This window comes from Strix uralensis, chromosome Z, assembly GCF_047716275.1.
Source record: "Strix uralensis isolate ZFMK-TIS-50842 chromosome Z, bStrUra1, whole genome shotgun sequence".
NCBI classification, from domain to species: domain Eukaryota; kingdom Metazoa; phylum Chordata; class Aves; order Strigiformes; family Strigidae; genus Strix; species Strix uralensis.
Genome location: NC_134012.1, coordinates 6,427,240 through 6,451,013, shown reverse-complemented (window position 1 = coordinate 6,451,013; position 23,774 = coordinate 6,427,240). Strand labels below are relative to the sequence as shown.

The following is a 23,774-nucleotide window of genomic DNA, read 5'->3' as shown; positions in this document are numbered from 1 at the left end:
GTCTCTTATAAATTGCAGAACTTTTTGGTAGATGTCATTTACCACAGTATTTTGTTTTACGTAATGGTGATTAGGCACCATTTCACCAAATACACAGATGATGCAGGTAGGGTCAGTATGGGTAACATCACTTCATATTTTATCTAGATATAGCTGAGGAAAGAACTGAACTGGCTTAATTTTATAGGGTTTTCTATTATTTTTCCTCAAATAATTCAAGTAACTGTCAATTTGAAAATGTTTACTGGGAAAATATCCAGTCAGTAGGAGGACAAACAGACAGTAAACACACAATAAACATCATTAGGTGCTTAACATAGCCCTACCTTTACGACTTTCAGTGAAGCAGTGCTAAAACAAGCACCCTATTTTATGGATGTGATCAGACTCTTTTCAAAACCTCCAAAGTAAGATCCTGCCCATTTAATTACAATCCCAAACTTTTGTGGACAGATTTTCTTCTGGAGGCTTTCAACTGAAAATTCTGCTTTCCAGTGACTAGATAGGGAAGTTGGTATGTTAAGAAGACTTCTTTGAATGTCTAATTTGCAAGAATAAAATAGATGTTAGTTATCTTTTATTTCATAAACCATTGTCAGGTTCTTCTGGAAACACGTAACCAAATATCTAAACTTTTTTAATATCTCTGAATTAACTTAGGTTACAGAACTCTCTTACCCTTTTTATAAGTTTTCAAAGCCAGAGCTTTCTACCTGTATCCCAGAAAGACTGTCTTCATGATTTCCCTCTAACTCTGAGAAGTTAATACTTAGAAATGGTTATCTAGTGCATACTTGTTTGTGTGAGTGATTGCTCCTAGGCATTAAATCAAATGCAAATATCTAAACTCAGTTGAAATAAACATCACTAGAAGGCATAAAGCTCTGCAAGGAAAAGTTGTTTAAATAACAAGTCCCATCACAGCTGAGGATTTCATAGCAGGTAAGCTTTTATCTTAATGTTTAGTTCAGTTATGAATGTGTTCAGTACCCTTATTTGTATTCTTGAAATGTGTTTTTAAGAAAGACAGGTGGGAAATATGCATGTGTGAAAACATCATTTCAAAGAAATAAGACTTTACGGACATTGATTGATTAAATATAACGAAGTGAAACAACAGCAGCCAGCCAGTATGTTCTGTGTACCCAATCATTCTACATAAACTAACCCTGTTTTTTAAAAAAAAAACATTTTCCATTCATTTTGCATATGTTTAACTGTTTTCAGCTATAATTAATTGTCATGTCATGCAAACTAAATCCTCAATTGAATATCATGACTGCCAAATATAGTACAAATTGCTACGAAAAGATGTAATTCTGAAAATTATTTATAGTGGTTCATAGTAAATTCCATGTTGTTGTTAAAGTTGAAAATAGTGATGCCTGAAAATAAGCTTTATTATTTTACAAAACTATCTTATTTTCAGTGGTCTATTACGTTAACAGGGTTTCTGTAACTACAGTAAAGCCTTCAACATCAATACAGAAATGAAGATAGATTTCTTCTTCCAAAAAAGTCAAAAAGACACCAGTTCCTTGAAACTACAGAGCAAATTTTCTTTTTCTGCTTGTTAACAGGCCAAGATCCATGCAAAAGCAATCCCTGCCTTAATGGTGGTACCTGCTATCCGCGTGGTTCATTTTACATCTGTACATGTTTGCCAGGTTTCAACGGCGAGCAGTGTGAATTAGGTAAGCTGATGCCATCTAGATACTGATTAAGTTGAGTATAAAGTTTTCATACATGAGATCTGCAGAAGTGATGTGTTTTGAAGTTGAAGAATGCATAGACATTTGAAAAACTCTACAGTGAGAACTTACTTAGGGAGAGAACAACAAAATTAAGGAGGTCCACTTACGCCTTTTCTCTCTCCCCTTAAAGTGCACAGATTTGTACTTGTACAGGTGTAAGAGAATTGTAAATGAACTACATGACCTAGAATTCATAATATTAAGTTCATAAATACATCAAATAAAACCAAATAAACATTAATAATTGGGATAGTTCTTAAGAGCTTTGTGTAATTATTTGAAAGGGTGATAAAATAAGCTAATCCCAAATGTGACTGGGAAAGAGCACTGAATGCCAGCATGATTTACAATTCAAGGAAATTGTAAATATGATCATAGTCATATACATCTTTGGCACAAATTATTTTTTTCATAACTCTTGTAGTTGAGGGCCTCTTCAGGCTGCCAGTGACATCTGTGTTTACCTGTTATGACTATGGGTTTCAGGACACTCACCAGTACAGTTCAGAAAAAACAGCTTTTCCTTCCAACCAGAAAGCCAAACTGTGATAAAAGTGGTAGTTTGGCTGTGTAGTGTAGAGCTGGTTTAGACTTTAGAAATGTAAGTTTCATTCCCTGATTCCCATGGATTTGCCTGTTACACAGTTGCCTGCCAAATTTGAAAGAAAAAAACCCATGTGGTGTTGCTAAAATGAGTTCAGCTCATCATATATAGCTTGGGAGAAAAAAACCTAGCCCAAAGGTTGATATCAGTGCAGCATAATTGTCAGGATTACTATGCTTTTATCTGTGTTCTGCAAGACAGTATGTGATTAAAAAAACAATTAGCCAGTGTTTTTCTGTTTTCCCAGCTCATATTGATGAGTTGGCTAGTTCCCTAGTGAGTTGTTACTGCTAGATATCGAGTTATAGATGTTGTATCTTAAATCTTCTTCTTTGTCAAGGAATACGGCATCCCCTGGCTGCAAACCAGGGGTCAGAGATAATAATTTTCTCTTTTTTTTCAGGATTTCAAAAGAATAATCTGGCCACTTCTTGCCCCCTAGAACTCATAGTGGCTTATTAATGAATTGGAGTGGGACTCTCCATGGCCAGTTGCTATATCGAAATATGTTCTGTGGTGCTTAAGAAAGTAAACCACAGCATTTCTAGCCCTGGATTCAGGGATATTCTGAATATAAGCATAAAACATTGACTTGAGATTCAGGGATACTCTGTATACAAGGCATAAAATGTTGACTTAAAATTTTTCTAAATGACTGGAACAAATAAGACCATGCATAAAATTTGAACAGTGTTTTTTTTAAATAAAAATATTTTGTAAAAAACCTTTCATATGATGCAGCAATTATTCCTAGGATTGCACAACTCTTTGTTGATTTGTACATATGTTTAACGTCTTTTATATTTTAATAGTCAATCACTACCTTCACTTGCGACTAAGATGTCTGAAAAATCTGCATTGAAGTTTAAGCTGTGATTGTTTCAGGGGAACAGCGCTCATTAGAAAACACCATATGATCTTTATAAAGAGACATACTAGCTTATAACCTGTGCAGACACATGCACAAAGTAATTATATTACATGAACTGGTGCTCCAATTTAAAAGACAAAGACAAGGTATTTTAGCAGACAGAGGAGTGGGGGAGAGAAATGTTACCTATTTACTCTGGAGCCATAGGTTCAGCAGTAGACCTGTGCATGACTGTGAATGTTACTATCTGACTGGTGATTTAGTGAGATTGTCTTTATGATGCTTTGTCCTTATCTTGATAAGATTAGACAAGGAAGAAATGAGAAATGTAAACCAGTAAGATGCCAGAGCGTGCTGCTTTGCAGACTGAAATTATCAGCCTGTTTGATGGTATATGACAAAATTTCCAGTTTTGAGATTGGTGAAGGTATTTGAGGTCTCCAGTACTTGATGATTGTTTTATGTGCCATGGTCACACACACAAGTCAAATTTTCCACCAGTATGGGAAAAATACTACATATGACACAGTATCACTTCTTTCTCATCTACACAATGAGGAATTGAAGGTCTAGATTTCAGAAATTGACTCAAGAGTCAGAGTGCTAGATATAAAATTGTGGATCAGTAAAGTCACATTTCCTGAGAAAACTGCTTCTTGGCTTGTGGATGAAGAGAAAGAAAGGTTGTGCATGGTGAAATCAGTTATTATGCAAATAAACCAGTCGCTTGGATCTTTTGCAATACTTCATTCTTCTGAATTGAACTGATCCTAGTAATAAGTATGACTAATGCTGAAGAACATTTCCCTTCTGGGAGGTGGGTGGATTATAAAAACACTTTTATCTTTATGTTGTAGATATCGATGAATGCCAGTCTAACCCATGCCGGAATGGAGCCACGTGTATAGATGGCCTCAACACCTTTACTTGCTTGTGTTTGCCAAGCTATATAGGTGCTCTCTGTGAACAAGGTAAGGTGTATTCTTTAATCTATGGTGATCGAGGTCATCCGTTTCCATTTCAACACCCTTCTGGAGTAACTAGGCAAAGCCTTCTAAAAACAAGAGGATGGAAGAAACTGTCAAAATCTGTGGGAAGTCATCACTGATAAGGAAAGATTATAATTTTTGCGTATGTTAGACTCCCATGATTTATGGCTTGGGACTTTTTGTTCAAGGTTACATCTGCACCATCTTTTGCAGACAGATGAGAGCAAAGTCTATCCACATGCTAACCTGACTGGAAGTCACATTATTGCTGCACCAAATATAAACTGATATATTGGGCAGTTTCTGTGTCAAAATAACAACAGCTGCATGGCTTTCAGGTGTCTCCAAGGCAAGAACAGCCTGCTCATATTGGCAACTTACTGGGAAGACACATAACAAGGTTCTCTCATTACTGTAGTGATGTTTCTGGGATAATGAGTGGGAGCAGAGTTACTCTCTGACCAAGCTTCTGTCTTAAAAAATTATATATGGTGTAAAATACATATCAGAACCCATCACTTCCAACAAGCATCACTGGAAAGTAGGAATAGTCTACTGAATATGCCAGATTATATATCCATCCTCTGGGGACCATAGGCTTGAAAACTTCATCCCAGAATTTTCAAACTGATTATTTTAGGAAAAGTAGGTGCAGGATGACAATCACAATGAAGTCGTAAAAGGCTTTCTGAACTGGACAACTGAAATCAAATTAAACATCCAAGTCTCTGTAATTGTTAGAATATTGCCTTCAAGAAATCCCACTGTATTTACAAGAAATATTTACAGTGCAAGATGCTTACTCAATATGTGCATGTGGGAGGAGGAATAGGGTAGTAAAATCTGTTCTGTCAGTAAAATTAATGAAGGCATTTCCATGGGGAAAAGAAATGGTGTTTTAAAGTGTACTTTCTAAAGCTTATGAAAATACTTTTTTTTTTTTTTTTTTTTCAGCTGAATGGTTTTGGTCACAGGTGAATGAACTAAACCTTTGGATTTGTTTAATTAATATTGTGTATTTTCATGTTTGTTTCTCATCTTCAGTGAAAGGCAGTTTGCAAACTGCCTTTCTTGCAGCTCAATGTATAGAGATTTGTCTTTTAGAGCTGAAAACCCTGAAAGCTGACCAGCTCCAGCACTTTTCACCGTTTAATTTTTTCAGTAGTCTGACTAACCTTATAATTTGAAAGGATTTTCTGAATCTGTTCTCCAAAATTATAAGTTGACAGTTTTTTCACAACAAAAGAAATGTTCTCACTCACTTCCTCCTCCCCTTCATTCCAGCAAATCCATAGTAGCGAGTGGCTCTGAGTACCATTGGTAGCTTTAAGCTGCTTTTTATGACCAACCTGAGAACGCATTTTAGGTGGTTAATGGGAACATTTCCTAGTTTGTCAATCAGAACCAGAGCCCTACTCACTGAGTTTTGGAATTTAAATTTCCTCCACTTAAAGTCCTGCAGTGGTTTGGGACTTGGGAAAAGCATTTAGTGCCAAATTTCCACTCCACCAGACAAAATAAAACTGTGTTGGCGATTCAGACACGGTTGTCTGGCAAGCAGGCTTTATTTCAAGGCACCAGTCCTGACCTCACTAGATTTAAAGACCAGCCAGAACGACAGAATGCGTACCTCGGTGCCACAGGAAAGGTGGAGTTGAGCACACTGAGATTATATTTCATTACTCTTTTTTTTTTTTTTTTTTTTTTTTTGTTTCCAATATATACTGTTCATTTTAGAAAGCTTCGAAAAAAGTCAAACTGAAGGGCTTTCTTAGGTGCTGAGTATTCAAAATGCCATGGAAGGGAATGGAAGCAGTGAGTTTGCATTGCCTCTGGAAATGAAGCTCAAAGTAGGAGACAACTGCACTGTGTCCCAGTCCCACAATACTGGTGCAGAAAAAAACGTAGAGCTCAGAGTTTCACCCAAATGCCCCCATAAGACTTTTCTAGACTAAGGGATCTTTGACTGATGTATTACGCCTATGTCAGCGTTAGGAGGGGATGTGACCAGAGGACAGTGCAGCTGCACGTCAGGGAGCTCCAGCTGGTGGTAGAAGTTTGAGGAGCCTTCAGGGTGATCTAACCTAGGGTGAGGGAAATCAATCCTGAGACTCAGTGAGCTGTAACTGGCTGCCTGACAGCCATTTTTCTTGCCAGGTGGAAACAGTTCAGCAGACAATCTGAGCCCAGGAACTTCTTCCTGAAGAGAGCTAAAGTTGTCTGATGTTAGAAATAGAGCAGCTGAGGGTGTTTCCTTTTTAAACTAGATTGGTAGTTCAGTAAGCCAGCATCACTTCTGGTTCAAACTAGATTAAAAGTGAGTGGAGTACCTCTGTTAGATAATACCCTCTTTTGCCCAGCACATGTATCTTTTCAAAGTACGGATGCGTATTTTGCATGCTACTTGGTGACATTTGAGTATCACTTCTTAATATGCAGAAATATCCCAAAAACTTTTTCAAAGGAGGAGTGCAGGCTACAGTGGATCTTGATGTGAGTCTTACTCTGGGGGAGCCATCAGTCTTTCCATTGCCATCCCTCTGTGAAAAGCCCTTATGAAAGATCTCAGTGTCCAGATAAATGAGCCCAGAGATCAGATCCTCCCAGTTTTGCTTCCTGAAGCGTTGCTTTGCAGGCTCCATGTTTGGGGAAAGAGGAGAAGAGGTTTGGTTGATACCCTGTCTCACACCAGGCTTGTGGAACCAACTGTAGATAATAGTGCCGAGGGACCACTGGGGTGTATGAAAGCCTGCGGCTGTTGTTGCATTATCTGGCCATCTGTATTTGTGGTGGGGAGCACCTTACTTCATGGATAGTTACATGGGAAACAACAAATGGTAGAGACTTGAAATTTGAACCCCAATCTCAAGAATGTTTTTTATGAGAATTGGACGTGCACTTGTTTAGATTTTCGTCTTCCTTCCTTGGCTGACTAGAGTTTCCTTTTCTTTTTGTCCTTTTGCTTTTCCACCTGGTGACTACCTGCTTTCAAGGAACGGTGTTTGTGTTTTAAACTTAAGTTTGGCTTCCTCCTCTGCGGGATCTCTGCAGGCACACCTAGGCTAGCCTGTTTACCAAACGCAGCTGCATGCATGGACCTGTGTGCCAAAATGGCACATATGTGTTTGTTACAGGACATGCTTCCTTGGGATAATACAACCAGCTGCTGTCGTCCAGGTTCTGAAAACAAAACAACTGGGTTTTCTTAATCATCATATCAGGAACAATGTTTTTTTATAACCCAAGTTCATTGTTCAAATGTCTGTGATTATGCTGGTCTCATTTAATCCACTTTGTTCCGAGGGCTTGGTAGCTGGGGATGGAAGTATTTGAGAAGGGCTCAGTGCAAAGATACTTTCTGAAAACAGATGGTCTCTAGCTGATGTCTTTCAGCTGAGAACAGATTATTTTGAATATTTACCAGAGAAATGGTTTCTCCTCAAGATGTGTGGGCTAATGGGTCTCAGGCATTTGTTCATTAGCTGAAGGCAGACAGTCACAGATAAAATTCACAGCTGAGTAAGACTCTCATTATGTTCTAGTATCTGTGTTTCAGTCTTTATGTTCTTTAAGCCTCTTATGGAATGTCTTTAAAGACAAGGGACCTATTGTCAGCAGCTTAATGCAGCTGTTGAAAAAACAGTACCTATCTAAGTATTAAACCTACAGAGAACCTTTTTTTTTTTTTAATGCAGTGTTTAGAGATGTTATTATATATATACAATTGCTGTTACAGAGAACAGAAGCTGTGTAAGTAACTCCTTGCACACATCACTGAAAAAGCCTGTAAATTGTCATAAATCTTAAGACTAGTGAGACAACTTTTAAAACATCATAAATATATCAAGTAGGGTTTCAGTCTTTCCATCAGGTTCTGGAATAAGGTTGAGAAAAGCTGTCATTACCTTCTTGGATAAGTATACAATGAACATGGAGTATTGTATTCAGTAAGTGCTTGCACCTATTTTGCTTACATGTGATCGGGTCAGAAAATTTACAGCCACCTGCAATTAGACTTTACTGGTTCAGTAAAGGCATTAAAAAGTTATAACCATATGGAGCCCTTACCTTTATGTCACCCTTTCAGCTTTGTTAATGTAGCAAGATACACACACTTGGGACAAAGCACTGTGGAGATGAAACAGTTTCCACATTTTTATTGCCTGGTTTGCATTTTTCATCCGCTAGCCTCTTGACTCACCTTTCCCCCATTCCTTTTTCCCTTCTTCTCATCCACCTCTCCTCTCAAAAAAAAAAAAAAAATCCTCTCAGTCCTCTCTTCCCCTTCTAAAAGTCCTATGTATTTTATAGCCATCAGCTCTGTCTTTTTCTGTCTTTGTAGATTTGGGCTACAGACAGGTGCAGAAGAAATTTGACTTTTCTCTTTTGGAAAACAGCATGCTATTTTGGATAGGAGGGAGGAGTTGTATGTGCACTGCAGTGCATACATTTCAACTAAGAGTACCTATGTCACCGTTTGGCATATCTTAAGATGAAAAATTTGTTATTTACAATTCATGCTTAGGCCATCATACCTCATTCTGTGAACCCATTCTTCTAGATTTTGTGTTTTCAAACCTCTTTGCCTCCCCCATGTGCCTTTCAGCAGATCTTCTCTCAAATCGTGCACTTCTTCCCTAGTAGAAGCCAGGGAAAGCTTGGTTAGAATAGGCTAGAATATTAGTTAGAAATGCTTATTAATAGTTAGAAATGCTCTCTGGCCATGATTTTCTCAGCATGCAATGCTGCTTGTTATTATCTGACTTCTTTCCTGTGGGACAAGGGAGTCCCTGAACAAGATGAATAATAAAATCTTAAGTGCCTTCACAAAGGACATAGCACTGTTAGTCAGCATAGTGTGGTTAAACATATGTGCTAGAAAGTCAAAGGCAGACTAAACTTTAAAATGGCCTAGATGCCAGAGATTAAAGCTCTATCGGCAGCTTGCACCTCATACAGAATACAAAGAGGGAAAAGATAAAAAGCTAACAAGTTGGTAGTATAGATTACATTCCTTTTTCATATCTGGGTTTACTCAAGGCACAAGCAGTTTTCTACAGCTTAACTTGTTGAAAATAGAAGAGAGATAATCAGTTTAAGCTCTGTTATGCCTTTGTATTTGGTACATTTATGTCTGCACTGATGACTTTTAGAAAACAATTTTGATACCAAACTCCTAAGACAATGACTGCTATGTTATTAGTGTTGCCAGGAATTGTAAGAGAAATTCTGGTAAGCCTCTAAAGTGATATATTGCACTTCTAAATCTATTTATGTACATGTAAAATCTAGTTTTTATCTTGGGAGACATAAATTTTTTTTTTAAAAATAGACACTTTGGTGCTTCAGAATGTGAATGACCTCTTCCTGCTATGAATTAAGAACTAGTCTTGCGTTGTGAAAAAATTATTCTACAATTGTCTTTCAGTTGGTAGCTGCTCAAACCTAAGAAATATTATAGTTAAAGAATTTGCAGTCATATGTCATTGACATATTCTGTAATATTTGTCATTTTCTGTACTAATGCAAAAAGAGTCCCTTTGGCCAAAGCATGTTATTGACTATTGACTATATTGACTTAGTGAAAATAAGGAATCCAATTTCATACCCAGAAGATATCTGTATCTCTGGAAAGGCCAGACAGTTGCTTTCAGACACAGTTTTGTTTGGGGATGGATAAAACTTGGTGGGAAGCAGCGAATTCCTCTTTGGTGGGTGGAGTAGGGAAGGCCAAGCTTTGTATTTCCGTTCTTCAACATCCTGTAGCTGAGGCCCTTCAAGGTGAGTCATCATGTACTTAGATAGCTTGAACTGGCTGTAGTTGAAACAAGCTGTAATCTTGTGCTGAAGTGTCCTCTAAGATGCTATTTCACCTGCCATAACTCAAACCAGTCTGAGTTTTCCCTATTGTTTCTCTCATTCCTCCCTAAAACTCTCTCTTCTCAGTGACAAGTTCTTCTCATCATCAAGCACAACACATTCAGGCATCATATTTGTTATGCCCATCTCATTAATACTGATTTTTGCAGTGTTGGTGCAGAAGCAAACTTGGAACTGGAACTTTGTTGTTTCTTGCCATCTCTTCTGTTTACAGCTGCCTAACCTTGACAAAATAATTAACGTCAAATCCATGGATTGTTACTGTTCCAAGGCTCATGTTTATTTTTAGATGACAGGATATACTGGCTGATGTGAACTTCTGTCTATTATGCATTCTTATCAGTACCATCCCTCATACAAGCATAGACAATGTGAATTTCATTACTTTGTATTTCAGCTTTACAGCCTTCCTTAGAAACTGATGCTTAAAGCTTATTAAGTTAGACTTTGTCAAGGAAGATGGGTTTTGGAGGAGGGTTTGGAGGGGTAAGTTCAGAAAGATAATACCACAGCTTTGCATCTGTGGACTGAACAAACACAAACACTTTCCTTCCTATTATTTTTAGTTATCAGTTTCTTCCAAACCAAGGTAATTTAGTACAGTCACTCAAAGAACTATTTGCCCTTGCAAGTAAAAATTCCCATTCCCATATTCAGACTCAGAAAACTCAGATGAAAGGTAGACTAACTGAAGTCCAACATCCAGGCATTTTATTAGTCCATAGTTATGGACTGAAGATGTCCTCCTGAGATTGCCCAGATACAACAAAATTTGACCAGTGGAAGCTCACAAAGTTGCTAGTTGCAATTATACTCCTTACATAAGTAATATTCTTGCAGCTTGGTACTGAAAGTGGGTAAACAGAACTACCTGAGAATGTAATGAGATCTCAAGGATGATGTGTTGATTGTTTGTGTTTGTACTGCTTGATGAGTGGGTATCTTCTTGAACCTTTGCTCTGCAGAAAATCCATCCACTTGCGTGAAACGTGCCTGTGTTTCACGTCCTTTGACAGAGATGTGATTTATTTGTTTGTCACAGACACAGAGACCTGTGATTATGGCTGGCACAAGTTTCAAGGACAGTGCTACAAGTACTTTGCCCATCGGCGTACATGGGACACGGCTGAACGGGAATGCCGTCTCCAGGGAGCACACTTGACAAGCATCTTGTCTCATGAGGAGCAGATCTTTGTGAACCGTATGTACTGCTAGGTTTCCTCTAAAGAAAAGCAGGCACTGAGGGTTCAGAGTGAGTGAAATATTCTCCTGATCACTCAGCTTTTACATCTCCATCTTAAGATACAGTTTTAGAATGTTTAAAAGGCACACTTTGTGTTCTTCATGTTTACATTTGCAGTCAGTGTAAGTTCCCTATCACTATTAAGTTATTATTTGTTACATAGAAAATACTTTATTTCTGAGGAAGAGAAGAGGAAGTATTGTTTTGGCATTGGAAATTGATGAAACATTCCTTTCTGCAGGCTTTAGATTTTTTGTGCACCAGACATCAATGACCATACCACCATATATTGTATTAGGTAGGCATAAAGAAATAGTTACTGTATGCTGTGCCGCAAAATCTAGACAACACTGGTCACGGCCTAACCAAAACTTGAAAAATGTGGATTAAAATACATGCTTTTATTATTTTTTTTTTTTTTTTTTTTTTTTTCCTGCCCCTCAGATACACTCAGGTAGGAAACTTTTCTTTGGGAAACGTCATCAGGAGGGAAGAGACAGGATCGTTTAAAACTTAGATGAGAATCTGCATTTTTACAGACATTCCAAATTAAAATTGAAAAGCTGAAAAACAGCCTGTAAATAGTTGTTTGCATAATGAGTAGAAGAATCTTAAGAACAGGATGTCTGATTCATTTTGTGCAAATTCTTTTTATTTTCTTTGGTGAAATCTCTTCCATTTATGGGAAAGTTAATAAAAATATCCTTCTGGTTCCTTAGGTATTGGGCATGACTACCAGTGGATTGGCCTCAATGACAAGATGTTTGAGCGTGATTTCCGCTGGACTGATGGTAGCCCACTGGTAAGATGCCTTTGAAATTAAATCACTCATTCATTTCTTTTTGTGGTGGCTTATCAAATTCCCACCAACAGTGAGGTAAACTGCATGAAAAAATGCAGTTGCTAAATATGCACACAAGGACACAGCCAGCAAACTCTTGTTTCCGGTTAACTACTATTTTGTGGTATAGTTCTAAAATCTTATTCTTAGTTCTTATTAGTGTATATGTGGGGAGCTCTCAAAGCTTCCAAACAGGAAAACAAAAAGTCTGGGACTGTAGTTTAAGAGTCTCTGCTAGAGCTGGTTTGTGCTTTTCTGGTCTTATATTAGGACACATATGTCAATTCTCCTCTCCCTTCTGTATAAGGAGCAGAAGGCATTTTTCAGACGAGGATATGGCATTCAAGCTCTTGAGTTCTGTGGGCCTGTGAGAGTACATAAAGGAGCCTCACCAGTATCGTTGGAGGTTGTTTTAGTCTATGTGGCAGCTCTACAGCTAGGAAGGAAAAGCAGCCATCCTTAGGTATTTCAGGAGGTCTGTAACCAATAATCTGTCCATAAAATTTTAAGATGTTGTTGATACCTCTTATTGCCTTAAAACAAGAAAGAAAATCAGCAGAAGGAGAGGGAGAACACTCTCTACCCACCTTTAACTAACCTAAATCAAAGAGCTGATGGATACAGGAAATGATTGAGCTCTTCCCAATTCAAAACAGTTTCTTTTGTAGAAGGGATAGGTGATTTATTACTGTTTAACACCCATTGAAGAACATTACATAAAAAAATCCCCAAACTGGTTATGCTTATTGTTCTCCTCTCCAGTTGTGAATTCATCTTCAAACACAAAGCATCTGGACACACATATGCACGCACTCACACATGCACGCAATGATCATTGCTGCATACCATGTGGCTACAACTTATGTAGAAGACACCTGGGGCAAAGCAGGCTTCGTTTATTACCATTTCGTGTAAATTACCAGAGGTTTAAAGTCCTCTAAAATGACTTGTAAATAAGCAATTTCTTGTGAAAACTACCGTGTGTGGCAGGTGGCAGCACAGGGGGCAAGAAAAAGATGATGAAACTTTTTGTTGCCTGACTGATTGCTCAGTCCATCTTGTGGTGGTAACAATGCACCCATTTGTGCTTGGAGCCATGAAGTCTTGCAGGATGTAAGCAGAATAGTTTCATTTCATCATTTTCTCTTGCCTCTCCTCATGTAAGTTTGGGAGCACAAGACGGACCACAACCTTGAACTCTACTCATTCTTGATGAGTTCATTCTCTGTCTCTTGATGGGGCTTTTTACACCTCGTTGACGGTACCCTCTAAGGGTGGTTTGGGTTTAGTTGGAGCTCAGGAGTGGTCTGGGCTGTCTACAGTGGTTGGTCAAGGAGCCTACACTTCACTAAGGGATCTAAAGTAGGTGAGATATATTTGAGCATAAACCTAGTGCCTGAAGGGGCAGCCATCCCTACACTGGGAAGTGTAAAACAGGATACACGCTCATATATTCCAAAGACAAATTTTATATGTCATTGAATGATAAATTCAAGAAAATTAAAATTAGGGCCAAGATTCTATTTTTTAAGTCAGGCTACTGGGCAAATTTGTTATTACATTTTTGCTTTAATTTTTAGTTTTAAGAAATTAAGATATTCCAGGAACAGCATAAGACCATCTGTCCACCATATTTTTCATTTGATTGATCTTTTTTCCACTGTATTTTTCTTTTCTTTTTAACAACTTCCCTCTGTCTCCTCCTTCAGAAACAATTTAGGTGTCTCTTGAAATCATTTATGTTCATTGCTTCAATAGCTTTCCCTCATAACTTATTCCATATGGTTTCTGGATAGCATGGTTCTGAGCAGCTTCCTCATTTGCTCCTTTTTCCTAGTTTTTAACTTATTTTTCATACTTTCTAACTACTCTTCTGGTTACAGTGATTTACTACTTCTCTAGGAACTTCTATAGGAACAATAGCATAATTAAATATATACCTCAAATGTATTTCCCTGATGATGTCTTAAAATTCCAATGAATTTGAATACTGTGTAGGTCAACAAATTACATCATTTATGTATTTGCAGGTGAACAGTAGTCATGATAAAATTAAATGAATTAATATAATTTGTGATCATAAAAATCAGCATTATTACATCAACACTCAGGTTCTAACTTGAATTTCTGAGATTAGAGGTAGCTCTTGCATATAGCTAAAATCTAAATAGCCTTCTTGTGCTTTGCATATCAGGGTGAGTCTGTAGTTCAGCTCTTTCTACATTTGCTGCCCAGCCCCATGCTTCTCCAAGAGAGTATTATCTATCTGCAATTCTATTCAACACTTCTGATACAGAAGAAAATTTGTGCTGAGGATTGCCCTGATATAAGAGTTTTCATAGAGATGCTATCAAAAAAGTCACTCCAGCTCTTAGATAGACTGTGCATCTGTTAAGGGATGTACATTCATCTTTATCTTGATATTTGCTTGAATTTTCTGACAATAGAAGCTTGACTTAATCTGAAAATTACATGATTTTATTAGGTTTTGGATTTTTTTTAAAAAAAGAGTCCTGATGCTTGGTAGACTTAAAAGAAAGATCAAAAGAACAACAACAGCAACAACAAGACGTGTTGTGGATGGAATTGTTGGCCCAGTGCTGCAGTTGACCCAATACTGCCCAGATGAGATAACTGTCATACATTTTAGTGATTTCTCTTTTACCTGAGTTTTCTTTCTAAACAAAAAAGAGAACAACCCTGGAATTGGGAATCACTGAAGCACAGGCACTACCATTGGAGATTATGGAACAAGGTTTGGATTACTTTGGTACTGATTTTCCATGGACATAAGGAAATCCACAACTTAAATATTCAGTATGTTGAAAGGAACTCTTTTGCCAGGTGTTGGCATGTATTTTATTAACAATTTCTGGAAAAGGGATCAAATACCTTTTTTTTTTTTTTTTTTCATTGCACCCAAAATGTATTTCAACCAATGAGTTCAATGGAAGGAAATCAGTCATTTTTTAACATTTTCAGCTCATGCCAAGTTGTTTTTTTCCAGATTTTTAAAACTGAAGCTAAGTGCCAGCCACTATTAAATATGATAGTTGGACAAAGCACATACATGAGCTCCTTAGTGAAAACGAACAAACATAGTTCCAAGTGCACTGCACATTATTTCTAATTACAGGGAGCTACTGAATATGTATGCCCACCTTAGCTATCTTTTATGGACTTCATAGTCAGATGCAGCACTGGCATATAAATCTTGTCCTCTCTCTTTTCCACTGACTCCCAGAATAGAGGGGGAGGTTTTTTTGATCACATTTTGTTTCAATTCATGTGAGATGAGGATGATAAACTCATCTGTGTCGTTGGCCTAGTAATGTCAGAAAGCTTAAAGTCTCAGATCAGATTGCGGAAATTTCCCTTACGTCATGAATCAGTGGATGAGCGTTTTGCCAATCAAATAAGCAAGGGCCAATCAGATTTCTGTGCAGTGTCCAGATGAGATCAGTTCATGCCCCTTCAGTGGCATGGGAGGTTTGTCTGGTTTTTAAGGCTTGTGGGACAACGTAACCAAGATTTTTAACAAATGAGCATATAGAATTAAGGGTCTTTCTGGGAAAACTATACTGAACCTAGAGTACTTTTGACAGGCTCAGGGCCCACTGAAAATAGGGGCACTTATTTAGGTGTCTAGTAGCGGACTAACGATAGTCAGCCACTTTTCATATCTTGGCATTCTATTTGTTAACCCCTATAGAAAATACTGGCTGTTAGCAATTCATCAAAACCAGCAGCAGTCAAAAAAGCCCCTTTATTCCTGTGCATGGTTTTTTTATGTATCAACCAGAATTTATGTAACTTGCAAGTCTTGGATTAAGTGAGGAGTGATCTTGTAAATACACGTTCTGATTCTCAGAGTTCTTCGGGGAAAATATTGGTGTCTTGAGTAACAAACCAAGTACAATCAGATTTAATGAGAAAGCAAGGAATAGTATTTAAAAACTTTTGGTCCACATGACATTTGGCAATATCTGTATTGAGTCTATGTGTTTTCTATAACAAGATCTTTTAAGACAAGGAAAATTATCTTAACAAAATAGAAATGGGCATACTCTTAAATCATAGTACGGTAGGCTCTGTTCTTGCAAAGAGGACTTGAGGAGGCTTTTTGATCTACCTCACTGAAGTGTTTGATGCATAGTTATCTGTGTGCTTTTAGGGGATTTTAGCAGGTTTATTTCTTAATTATAAAGTGTTTTTTATTTTAAAACTGCTCAGCGGTTTCCTGCCTTTCAGGCAAAATGGCATAATCTTATGCAATGGATTAGGTTATATGGATAGATCCTCACCATCTTCTGGTAAAAGATGCATTTTCAGAATGTTGTACCCACTACATCCCAAACACAAACTGGACTTGAAAAGTGAAAAATGACATGAATAAAGTAGTTGGGTTGTACCTCTCATGCCCTAAAGTTTAATTGTCAGTCCAGGTATTACTTTTCCATAAACAAATTACTTTCCAGGTAACTGATATTTCATTATACTAGATTTTATTAACCAGGCCAATGTGCTTGTATTTGTCTTTTTTGCGATTTCTTGTAAAAACAAATTGAGAGCTTCTTGGCTAAGGTCAGAGCACATCTTCAAAGGAGCTCCTTGGCTAAGCTTAGACTACCTTGTCCAATATGCAGAACAAAATAAGCTATAATTATACTAAACTGTGGAATCCATTGCTGGCCACCCGTATGAATCTAATTTGTTCTGATTTGCTGTACTGTATCCGTATGGCAGGAAGCAATCTTTTGTCATCTACAATGTGTTCCTGCTCTCTCTTTTTTTCCTTTTTTTTTTTTTTTTTTCTGTGTTTGAAAGAAGTAACTTTTCATTGTTTCCGGTGGTTGGGAGAGGTGGATTCATGTTCTGGAGCTGGAGGGCCACATGAAAAACACTTTGGCAGCAGCAACAATTCCCTTTTTATATCAAGGGAAAAGAGTTGATTGCAGCTGTGTTAGTACAACTTAAAAAGTGAATGCTTTTTCAGGAAACCTAGATCCTCACTTGTGGTACAAGTCCAGTGAGAGTTGGAGCTTAGGGGGCACTGCCATGAGCATGGGCTGGAAATACCAGCAACATCTGAGATCATGTAGGCCTGTAAGGAAGGGAATTTGTAAACTGCAAACTTTGGTTTATCTGCCCAGTCCCTAACTTCAGATAATTTGTCTCAGAGGTGAAGGTAGTGAAAGCAGGTACTGAAGTGTATTCAGAGAACTCACAGCACCCCAACATTTTTAGAACTTCATTACGTCCTGAAAATCAAGCCAATTTCTGCTCAAGACATTTCAGGTATGATTACATTGACAGATGCAAGAGGCAGAAGAAAATAATATAGTATTTTAAAGAGCATGTTTTGTCAGCTCTGTATTTCTTCTACTGCAGTGTAGTTATAGGGCTGTTCTGTTGGCATTTGGTGTGGGAAAGCATTAGTTTTCCTCTGATCTACATTCTACACAGGAATGAAAATGTCTATACATAAGACTTTGGTTTTAAAAAGTTACAGAATCAAAACTATTCTTGCACTTTTCTGTAGACTTTTCTCCCAGCATTTCTGTGATAGTGAACAACTCTTTAAGGATGAATCATGGGCAATCTTCATCCCACAATTATACGTAACAACAACGGATACATTTGGGAAAATCACAGTGATACAGAAGACAGCAAGGCCTAAATACTCACACAACTATGTGAAAAGAGGAATTTGTCCTTGATCCATGTCTACTTGGATCTTTGTGTACTTTAAATTTGATGTAATACAACTACAAAATAGCAAAACTTAAATTATCAGTGCAGACATTTAATAAGTGGCTTGATCAAAGGAAGAGTGAACACAATGTGACATTTGAAAATATCTTAGGGAAATTGAATTTAAATAATTCACTTAGTTCTGTGAATAGTAACTTTTACAGCTGTAAAGCACACCCATCCAAATAGAAAAAATCTGGTGTTGCTTTTGGCAGCTTCTCCATTGTATTTGGATTACTGGCGTTTCACTGCTAAGGACCCTTGTGAGCAGGCACAGCGGTAAAGGAGTCCTTTGGAGCTATTCATGTTATGGATTAAGCGCATATAGCTACTTGGGGTTGTGCCTTGGGCCTCCATCTCACAAGGGGAGTTATTCATATCCTTTGGAAAATGCTGTTGATAATTAGTGCTTTGTAGGGCGGTGAGCTCACTCCCATTACATAAGATTAGTGCTGTAATAAGGAGCTGGCTAGTGTCTGTGGCCAGATTGTCTGTCACTTGAAGAATGCTGCCAGCTAGGAAAGTAATGGGGCATATTGCCACTTTTAAAACTATCCAGAGACTCTACGTTACTTTTTCTTCCCTTCGGCATAGGAGCATTTACGCTTTGTGTTTTGCAGTGCTGAACCTCAGGTTGTCAGTGTTAGGTAGCTACATTTAAAAAAAAAAAAAAAAACACAAAACAAAACAGAAGTTTAATTCTGGCACAAAGAAAGCCCTCTCTTTTCCTTCCTTTATTGGTCAGTGAATCAGAATGGTTTAACTTGAGCGAATCTGTAACTGCACCCCTCTCAGAAAGAGTAACTTTATTGAACACAAAAACCTTCAAAAGGCATGGACTATTGTAGGGAAGGAGCCTGCCTCTCAGGGTTAAATAAAGCAAACAAACTAAAAAGTACTGTAGTCAGCTGCAAACAAAAAGCTCATTGTGCCCATGTCCCACAGGATCCTTGGAGAAGGAGATTTTAAATCTACCAAATGTTTTGGTTTTGTGCTGCAGTCAGTCATTACAGCCTCTTTTTAAGATGCTCATTTGACCTGCATTTAAATGGAGGAGAACTATATAATGTTATTAATGACAGGTATATTTTTAGTTCAGTATGTCGTAGGCAGTAAGGAGGGCCTCTTGGACAAAGTGGGTTTTTGTCTCATTTTTAGCAGGGGGGTCAGCAGTTACTTCAGAGCCTCGTTATGGTTGGCTCTGGGCTAAAACTCTTGGACAGCTTCAAACCTGCAGTAATTGTTGATATAAATGACAAAGTGCAGGATTTTCCTTTTTTCAGTGGCTCTCCTGGCAGTTGCGCACAAAAAGAGTAAGTTACACCCCACGCAATCAACATGCATCATGTTGATAATATATAATTATGTTAGCGTGACTCCCAAAGAACATGTATTATACCAACCAACATTTAGCACCCTACCATACTTTTCTTCCACAGTAAAACATCTGCCCATTAGCAAGAGAATTTCACCAGCTCTTTGCTACTCAGTTTTCAGTCTCTGTACTAAGGTGACTTCTGAAAGCCCAGCACACACAATATACCCACAAAATTGAACTATACAGTGTGTGAACCATGATGAAAGTTACTACTCTAAGAAGAGTTGGTACAGAGCAGATAAAAGTCAATAGAGTTCTATCCACTGGCTTCAATTTGCTTTTAAAGAGTTAATAAAAGAGATATCTTTTCTGAATAATTATTATTTTGAAAGGACTCAGAGGCAGTATCTGGACTCAGTCGTGAGTAGACATTGCCATCTAGTGGGAGTTTTTTGCCATACTTAGCAGTTTCTGCTTTCATGGAAAAATTGTCGTGCTATGGTATCGTTTCAAAAAAAAGTCAAAGAGCTAGTCATCTGCTCCACCACACGATTAGCTCTCTCCTAAAGATAGGATTGATAGTTCTTTGATGTTTCAGCTTCATCAGCTAGCCTTTTTTACTTGTTTCATTTATATTCCTTGGATTTCTTCCCCAAATTATTTATTTTTGCATAGATCTTACTGCTTATTCAATCTGCAATCAGTGCTTGTGGATATTCATGGATATACATGAGTGTATGTTATGCAGAGTCCTTTTTTTTTGCAAGCTGTTGCATAGGAAATCAAAGAGTTTTTCAATACATTCCACTGCTCTGTTACCAAAAAACCCTTTCAAGTGAAATCTTTTGCAAAGGTTCTTAGCAAAGCTCCTTCTGGGAGTTTGTCTTGCTCACAGTGTGAGTCTGCAATGGGGAGTGTTGGGTGCCTGCCTGATGCAAATCCTGCCAGTTTCCTAAATCCCATGCAAATAAAGCTTAGATTAAGGGCTTGAGGGAAGCCATTCAACTATGATCTAAAAAATATCAGGATCATGACATGTGATTTATGTGTGTACTTGTAGATAAGTTTAAATACAGCAGTTGTCTTCAAATTGACTAGAGTTTCTCCCAGCAAAGATTTACCAACACACTTATCTTGGTCCCTCCTTAAGCGTGTTATTTTAGCGTGTGTCTGAATTGTGGATGTGATCTACCTGACAGAGTTTGGGGCACCACCTATGTCTTTAAAGAAAGGTATATGCTTAAGCACTCACTGAATGGAGTTTTTAAGCTCATGAATGCTTTTGGTGAGTTCGGTCAGACTGCTCCCATTCACAAAATTAAACAGAAAAATCCTTTGCAGGACTGGGGTGAAATTAAGTGAAACTGAGCCTATGCTATATGGTCGTTTCTTGTCTTTCCCAATGTATAAATGCATTTTAATATTAGGTGAACTTAATGGAAGTATTTCAGACATTGCCAAATCTTCACAGTAATCTGTTGATTTTTTTTCTATCAAAAGGAAATGTGATCCCTTTCAAACTTCCCATGAGTGTCTCATATAACAGAATCAGTGCTGTATAACAACATGAGTCACAAATGAGGGTTTTCTGAACTGATCCATATACTCATTGTAACCTTGGGCTGATCTTGTAGTTCAACCAACCTATAAAACTGGGTAATTGCCAGGACTTACTGAAAGTGAGGTGTAATTTTTAGTTAAGCTATCCAATTATAACAGAACCTCCACAGCAAGGGACTTGTTCAGGGGCTTTCCTGATAAAGATTTCTAAGAATCTGCTAGTGTGGAAAAAGTGCATTCCTGTTCTTAACAGTTATGGGGGGGAAAAAAGGATAACGACCAGTAAGCTTTGCAGTGATGGTTTCAGCTTTTTTAGTGATAAATACCAGGCAGAACATGTTGCTTCACTTTAAGATGAAATGGCACAGAGAATATCAGTCAGCCAGTCCCTGTTTCTTTCATTGTTTTTATTTGCCTCGTTAGTCTTTCATTAAGAAGCAATCAGATAGGGAAGCAGCCAGAATGAAAGAAAATAAAAATCACATTGGAAATTACAAGTGCCAAAAAGTGCCAAGACAGATTTGTACTTTAAGCTTATTTAAACATGCTGAAAACATATTTCCTTTTCCCAGAAGGAAAAGCATTAACCCTGTGAATCTAAATAGATGTATTTCAAGTAAATTATTTCCTAGCTTTAGTTATGTACAAAAGATTATTGGCCTTTACACAATGAGATCAAGCAGTACAGTTTTGTTTGCATGAGCATTTTATTTTCTTGTGCTTCATTAAGCACACTCCTTGTTGGCTATTTTGGACTGCAAAATCCAAGAGATTGATCTCAGCCACTTGGTGTGCCTTTTGGAGATAACGGAATGGCTGAAATTTCCAAACGAGTGTCACAAAGCTGAGATACTGCTTACTTGTGGATTCACCTTGGCAGTGCAAACTGAAGAGCTGAATGGGTTACTCATTAATAAGGAAGCGAGTACCTCAAATAAGGCTGTTTATCTGAAAATTTAAATAACAAATCTCCCACATGGTAGAATCTTGTTCATGACGGGAAAGCTATGCTCATTCAGTTTAATTAGCAGCCTTCTGAATGAGAAAAAGTAGTCACTAGCTAATAAAGTTAGATTCTTTACAGCTCTTGCTATAATCCTGGCTTTCTTAGATTTAATTTATGTGAAAAGTCAGCCTGTCACCCAACTGGCAGATTATGGCTGGGAGTTAATTCTAAGCCATATAAGGAAATCATCCCCAAAAATGTGGAACTTAATAAAATCTTTTCATGGGCTTTTGTAACCAAGCTCCTCCTGTGAGGCAAGAGAATACAGTCACTGTTTGACAGACTGGGAATCAGCCAGCCAAGTGCATTGTCTAATGCCACGTAGGAAGCCTGAAGAACTGAACCCTGTCTCAGATGCAGCTCTAACCCATGGACCATCCACCCTCTTTCTGCAGGAAGATTTTCAGTGCTCTTTAGCAGAGAAAGCTAGAACAAGTAAATCCAACGTGTCAGTGCAGGCTTTGGTTTCAACAGAAAAACCTGTACAAGAAAGATTAATTAATTATTATGGTATAATTACAGGCATAAAGAGCATAATAGCAGCTCCAGTTTTCAGCCTGAAATGAAATCAAGACAGATGAGTCGTGAGGCTCCCGAAGGACCAAATGGATGTACAGGAACCAAAATCCTATCCCAAAGGCTAGGTCCTGCAGTTATCTGATTAAATAGAAACCCCATTTTTTTGATTAAAAAAACCCAAGTGTCTTGCCTTCATGCATGTTAAGAGCTTTGCAGAGAGGCTGCTGCCTGAGCCTGAGGTGTGTGCTGCCAGCCTTCACTCCCCTGCATCCCCAGCTTCAGTCTCCACAGCCACCTCAGCAAAGCATGCTTTACGGCTGGGGGATAAAAGTGTAGTGGGCCAAACCTCCTCTGAAGTACATTTCGAGTCATGTACATAATTAAGATTATATGTCCTAAAATTTATAGTCTGGAAGTGTTTTACATTTTAATCCAGGGGAAAACTTCACACGTGTTATGGTAATGTTGCTTAAAAACCAGGGTAGTAATAATTTTTAGGTCCCTCTGTGCCATCACCCAGTGTAAGCATTTCTGATGGGGACTAAAAGGGTTGTAGCAGCTTTTCTTCCCTGTATTAACTTAGCATTTGAACCTATTTAGGTTTTCAGAAACATAAGTCATCTCTTACGAATGATGCAGCTAAGAGTATTGCTGAAGGTGTTGACCAAAGCTTGGTTGTTGGCAAAAGGATATCTTTGAGCTTTATCAATTCAAACACAGTGTTCCTTAGTGAGGTTTCATTGGTCTGCTGAGACAATAACAGTTTACATGAAGACATAACCTAGCAGCAGGGTGGCTGGAATGACGCCAGGAGTTTTTGGCTCGTCTGTGAATATGGCTGATCTTTTTTGGATGTGATCTTAAAAAACAAACAAACCTGAATGATACATGTTGCCAAGGAATGAGGTTAACCTTTTTTTTTTTTTTTTTCTTTTTGTACAGTATCTTTATCTAAAAGACAGTGATGCATTGAAATACAAGGATCTTAAATGACATAGCCACTTCAAAAAGGGCATCATGTTCGGAATATTTTGAACACTGTTTCCCAACAGAATAATAATGACCTGAGTATCTTAGATGCTTACTGCACTTCTTGCAAGGGTAGGGGAGGCTTAGCATGCTTGGTATGAGAGACTGTAAGGGATACCTTTGGAAATAAGCAGTACAAATCAGTATGTGACTTACAGGCTTTGGTTTTTCCCATTAATTTTTTGCTGATGTAAGTTTACTGGGGATAGTGCAGTCACCCCTGATTTACACTACTGTAACTGAAAACCAGAATCACGCTCATGGTCATGCAAAAATGTAATCCATAAGAGGAAAGCAAAATATTAGTTTATTTGTCTAGCAGCTTATTCCACTCAAACTGTGAGAATCTTTTTGTATCATTATCCCATTATCAGTGGCTAAATAAGGAATTGAAAAACTACAGAAG

General features: G+C 37.9%; 1 protein-coding gene across 3 annotated transcripts in view; it reads left to right on the top strand.

The window, feature by feature from the left end:
* VCAN (versican) overlaps positions 1 to 23,774 on the top strand; it is a 116,261-nt gene that overhangs the window by 85,177 nt on the left and 7,310 nt on the right. For all 3 annotated transcript variants that reach the window (XM_074856023.1, XM_074856022.1, XM_074856021.1), the window contains exons 9-12: positions 1,581 to 1,694; positions 4,087 to 4,200; positions 11,141 to 11,299; positions 12,061 to 12,143. In XM_074856023.1, coding sequence (XP_074712124.1) covers positions 1,581 to 1,694; positions 4,087 to 4,200; positions 11,141 to 11,299; positions 12,061 to 12,143 — 470 coding nt within the window. The remainder of the gene's footprint in view (positions 1 to 1,580; positions 1,695 to 4,086; positions 4,201 to 11,140; positions 11,300 to 12,060; positions 12,144 to 23,774) is intronic.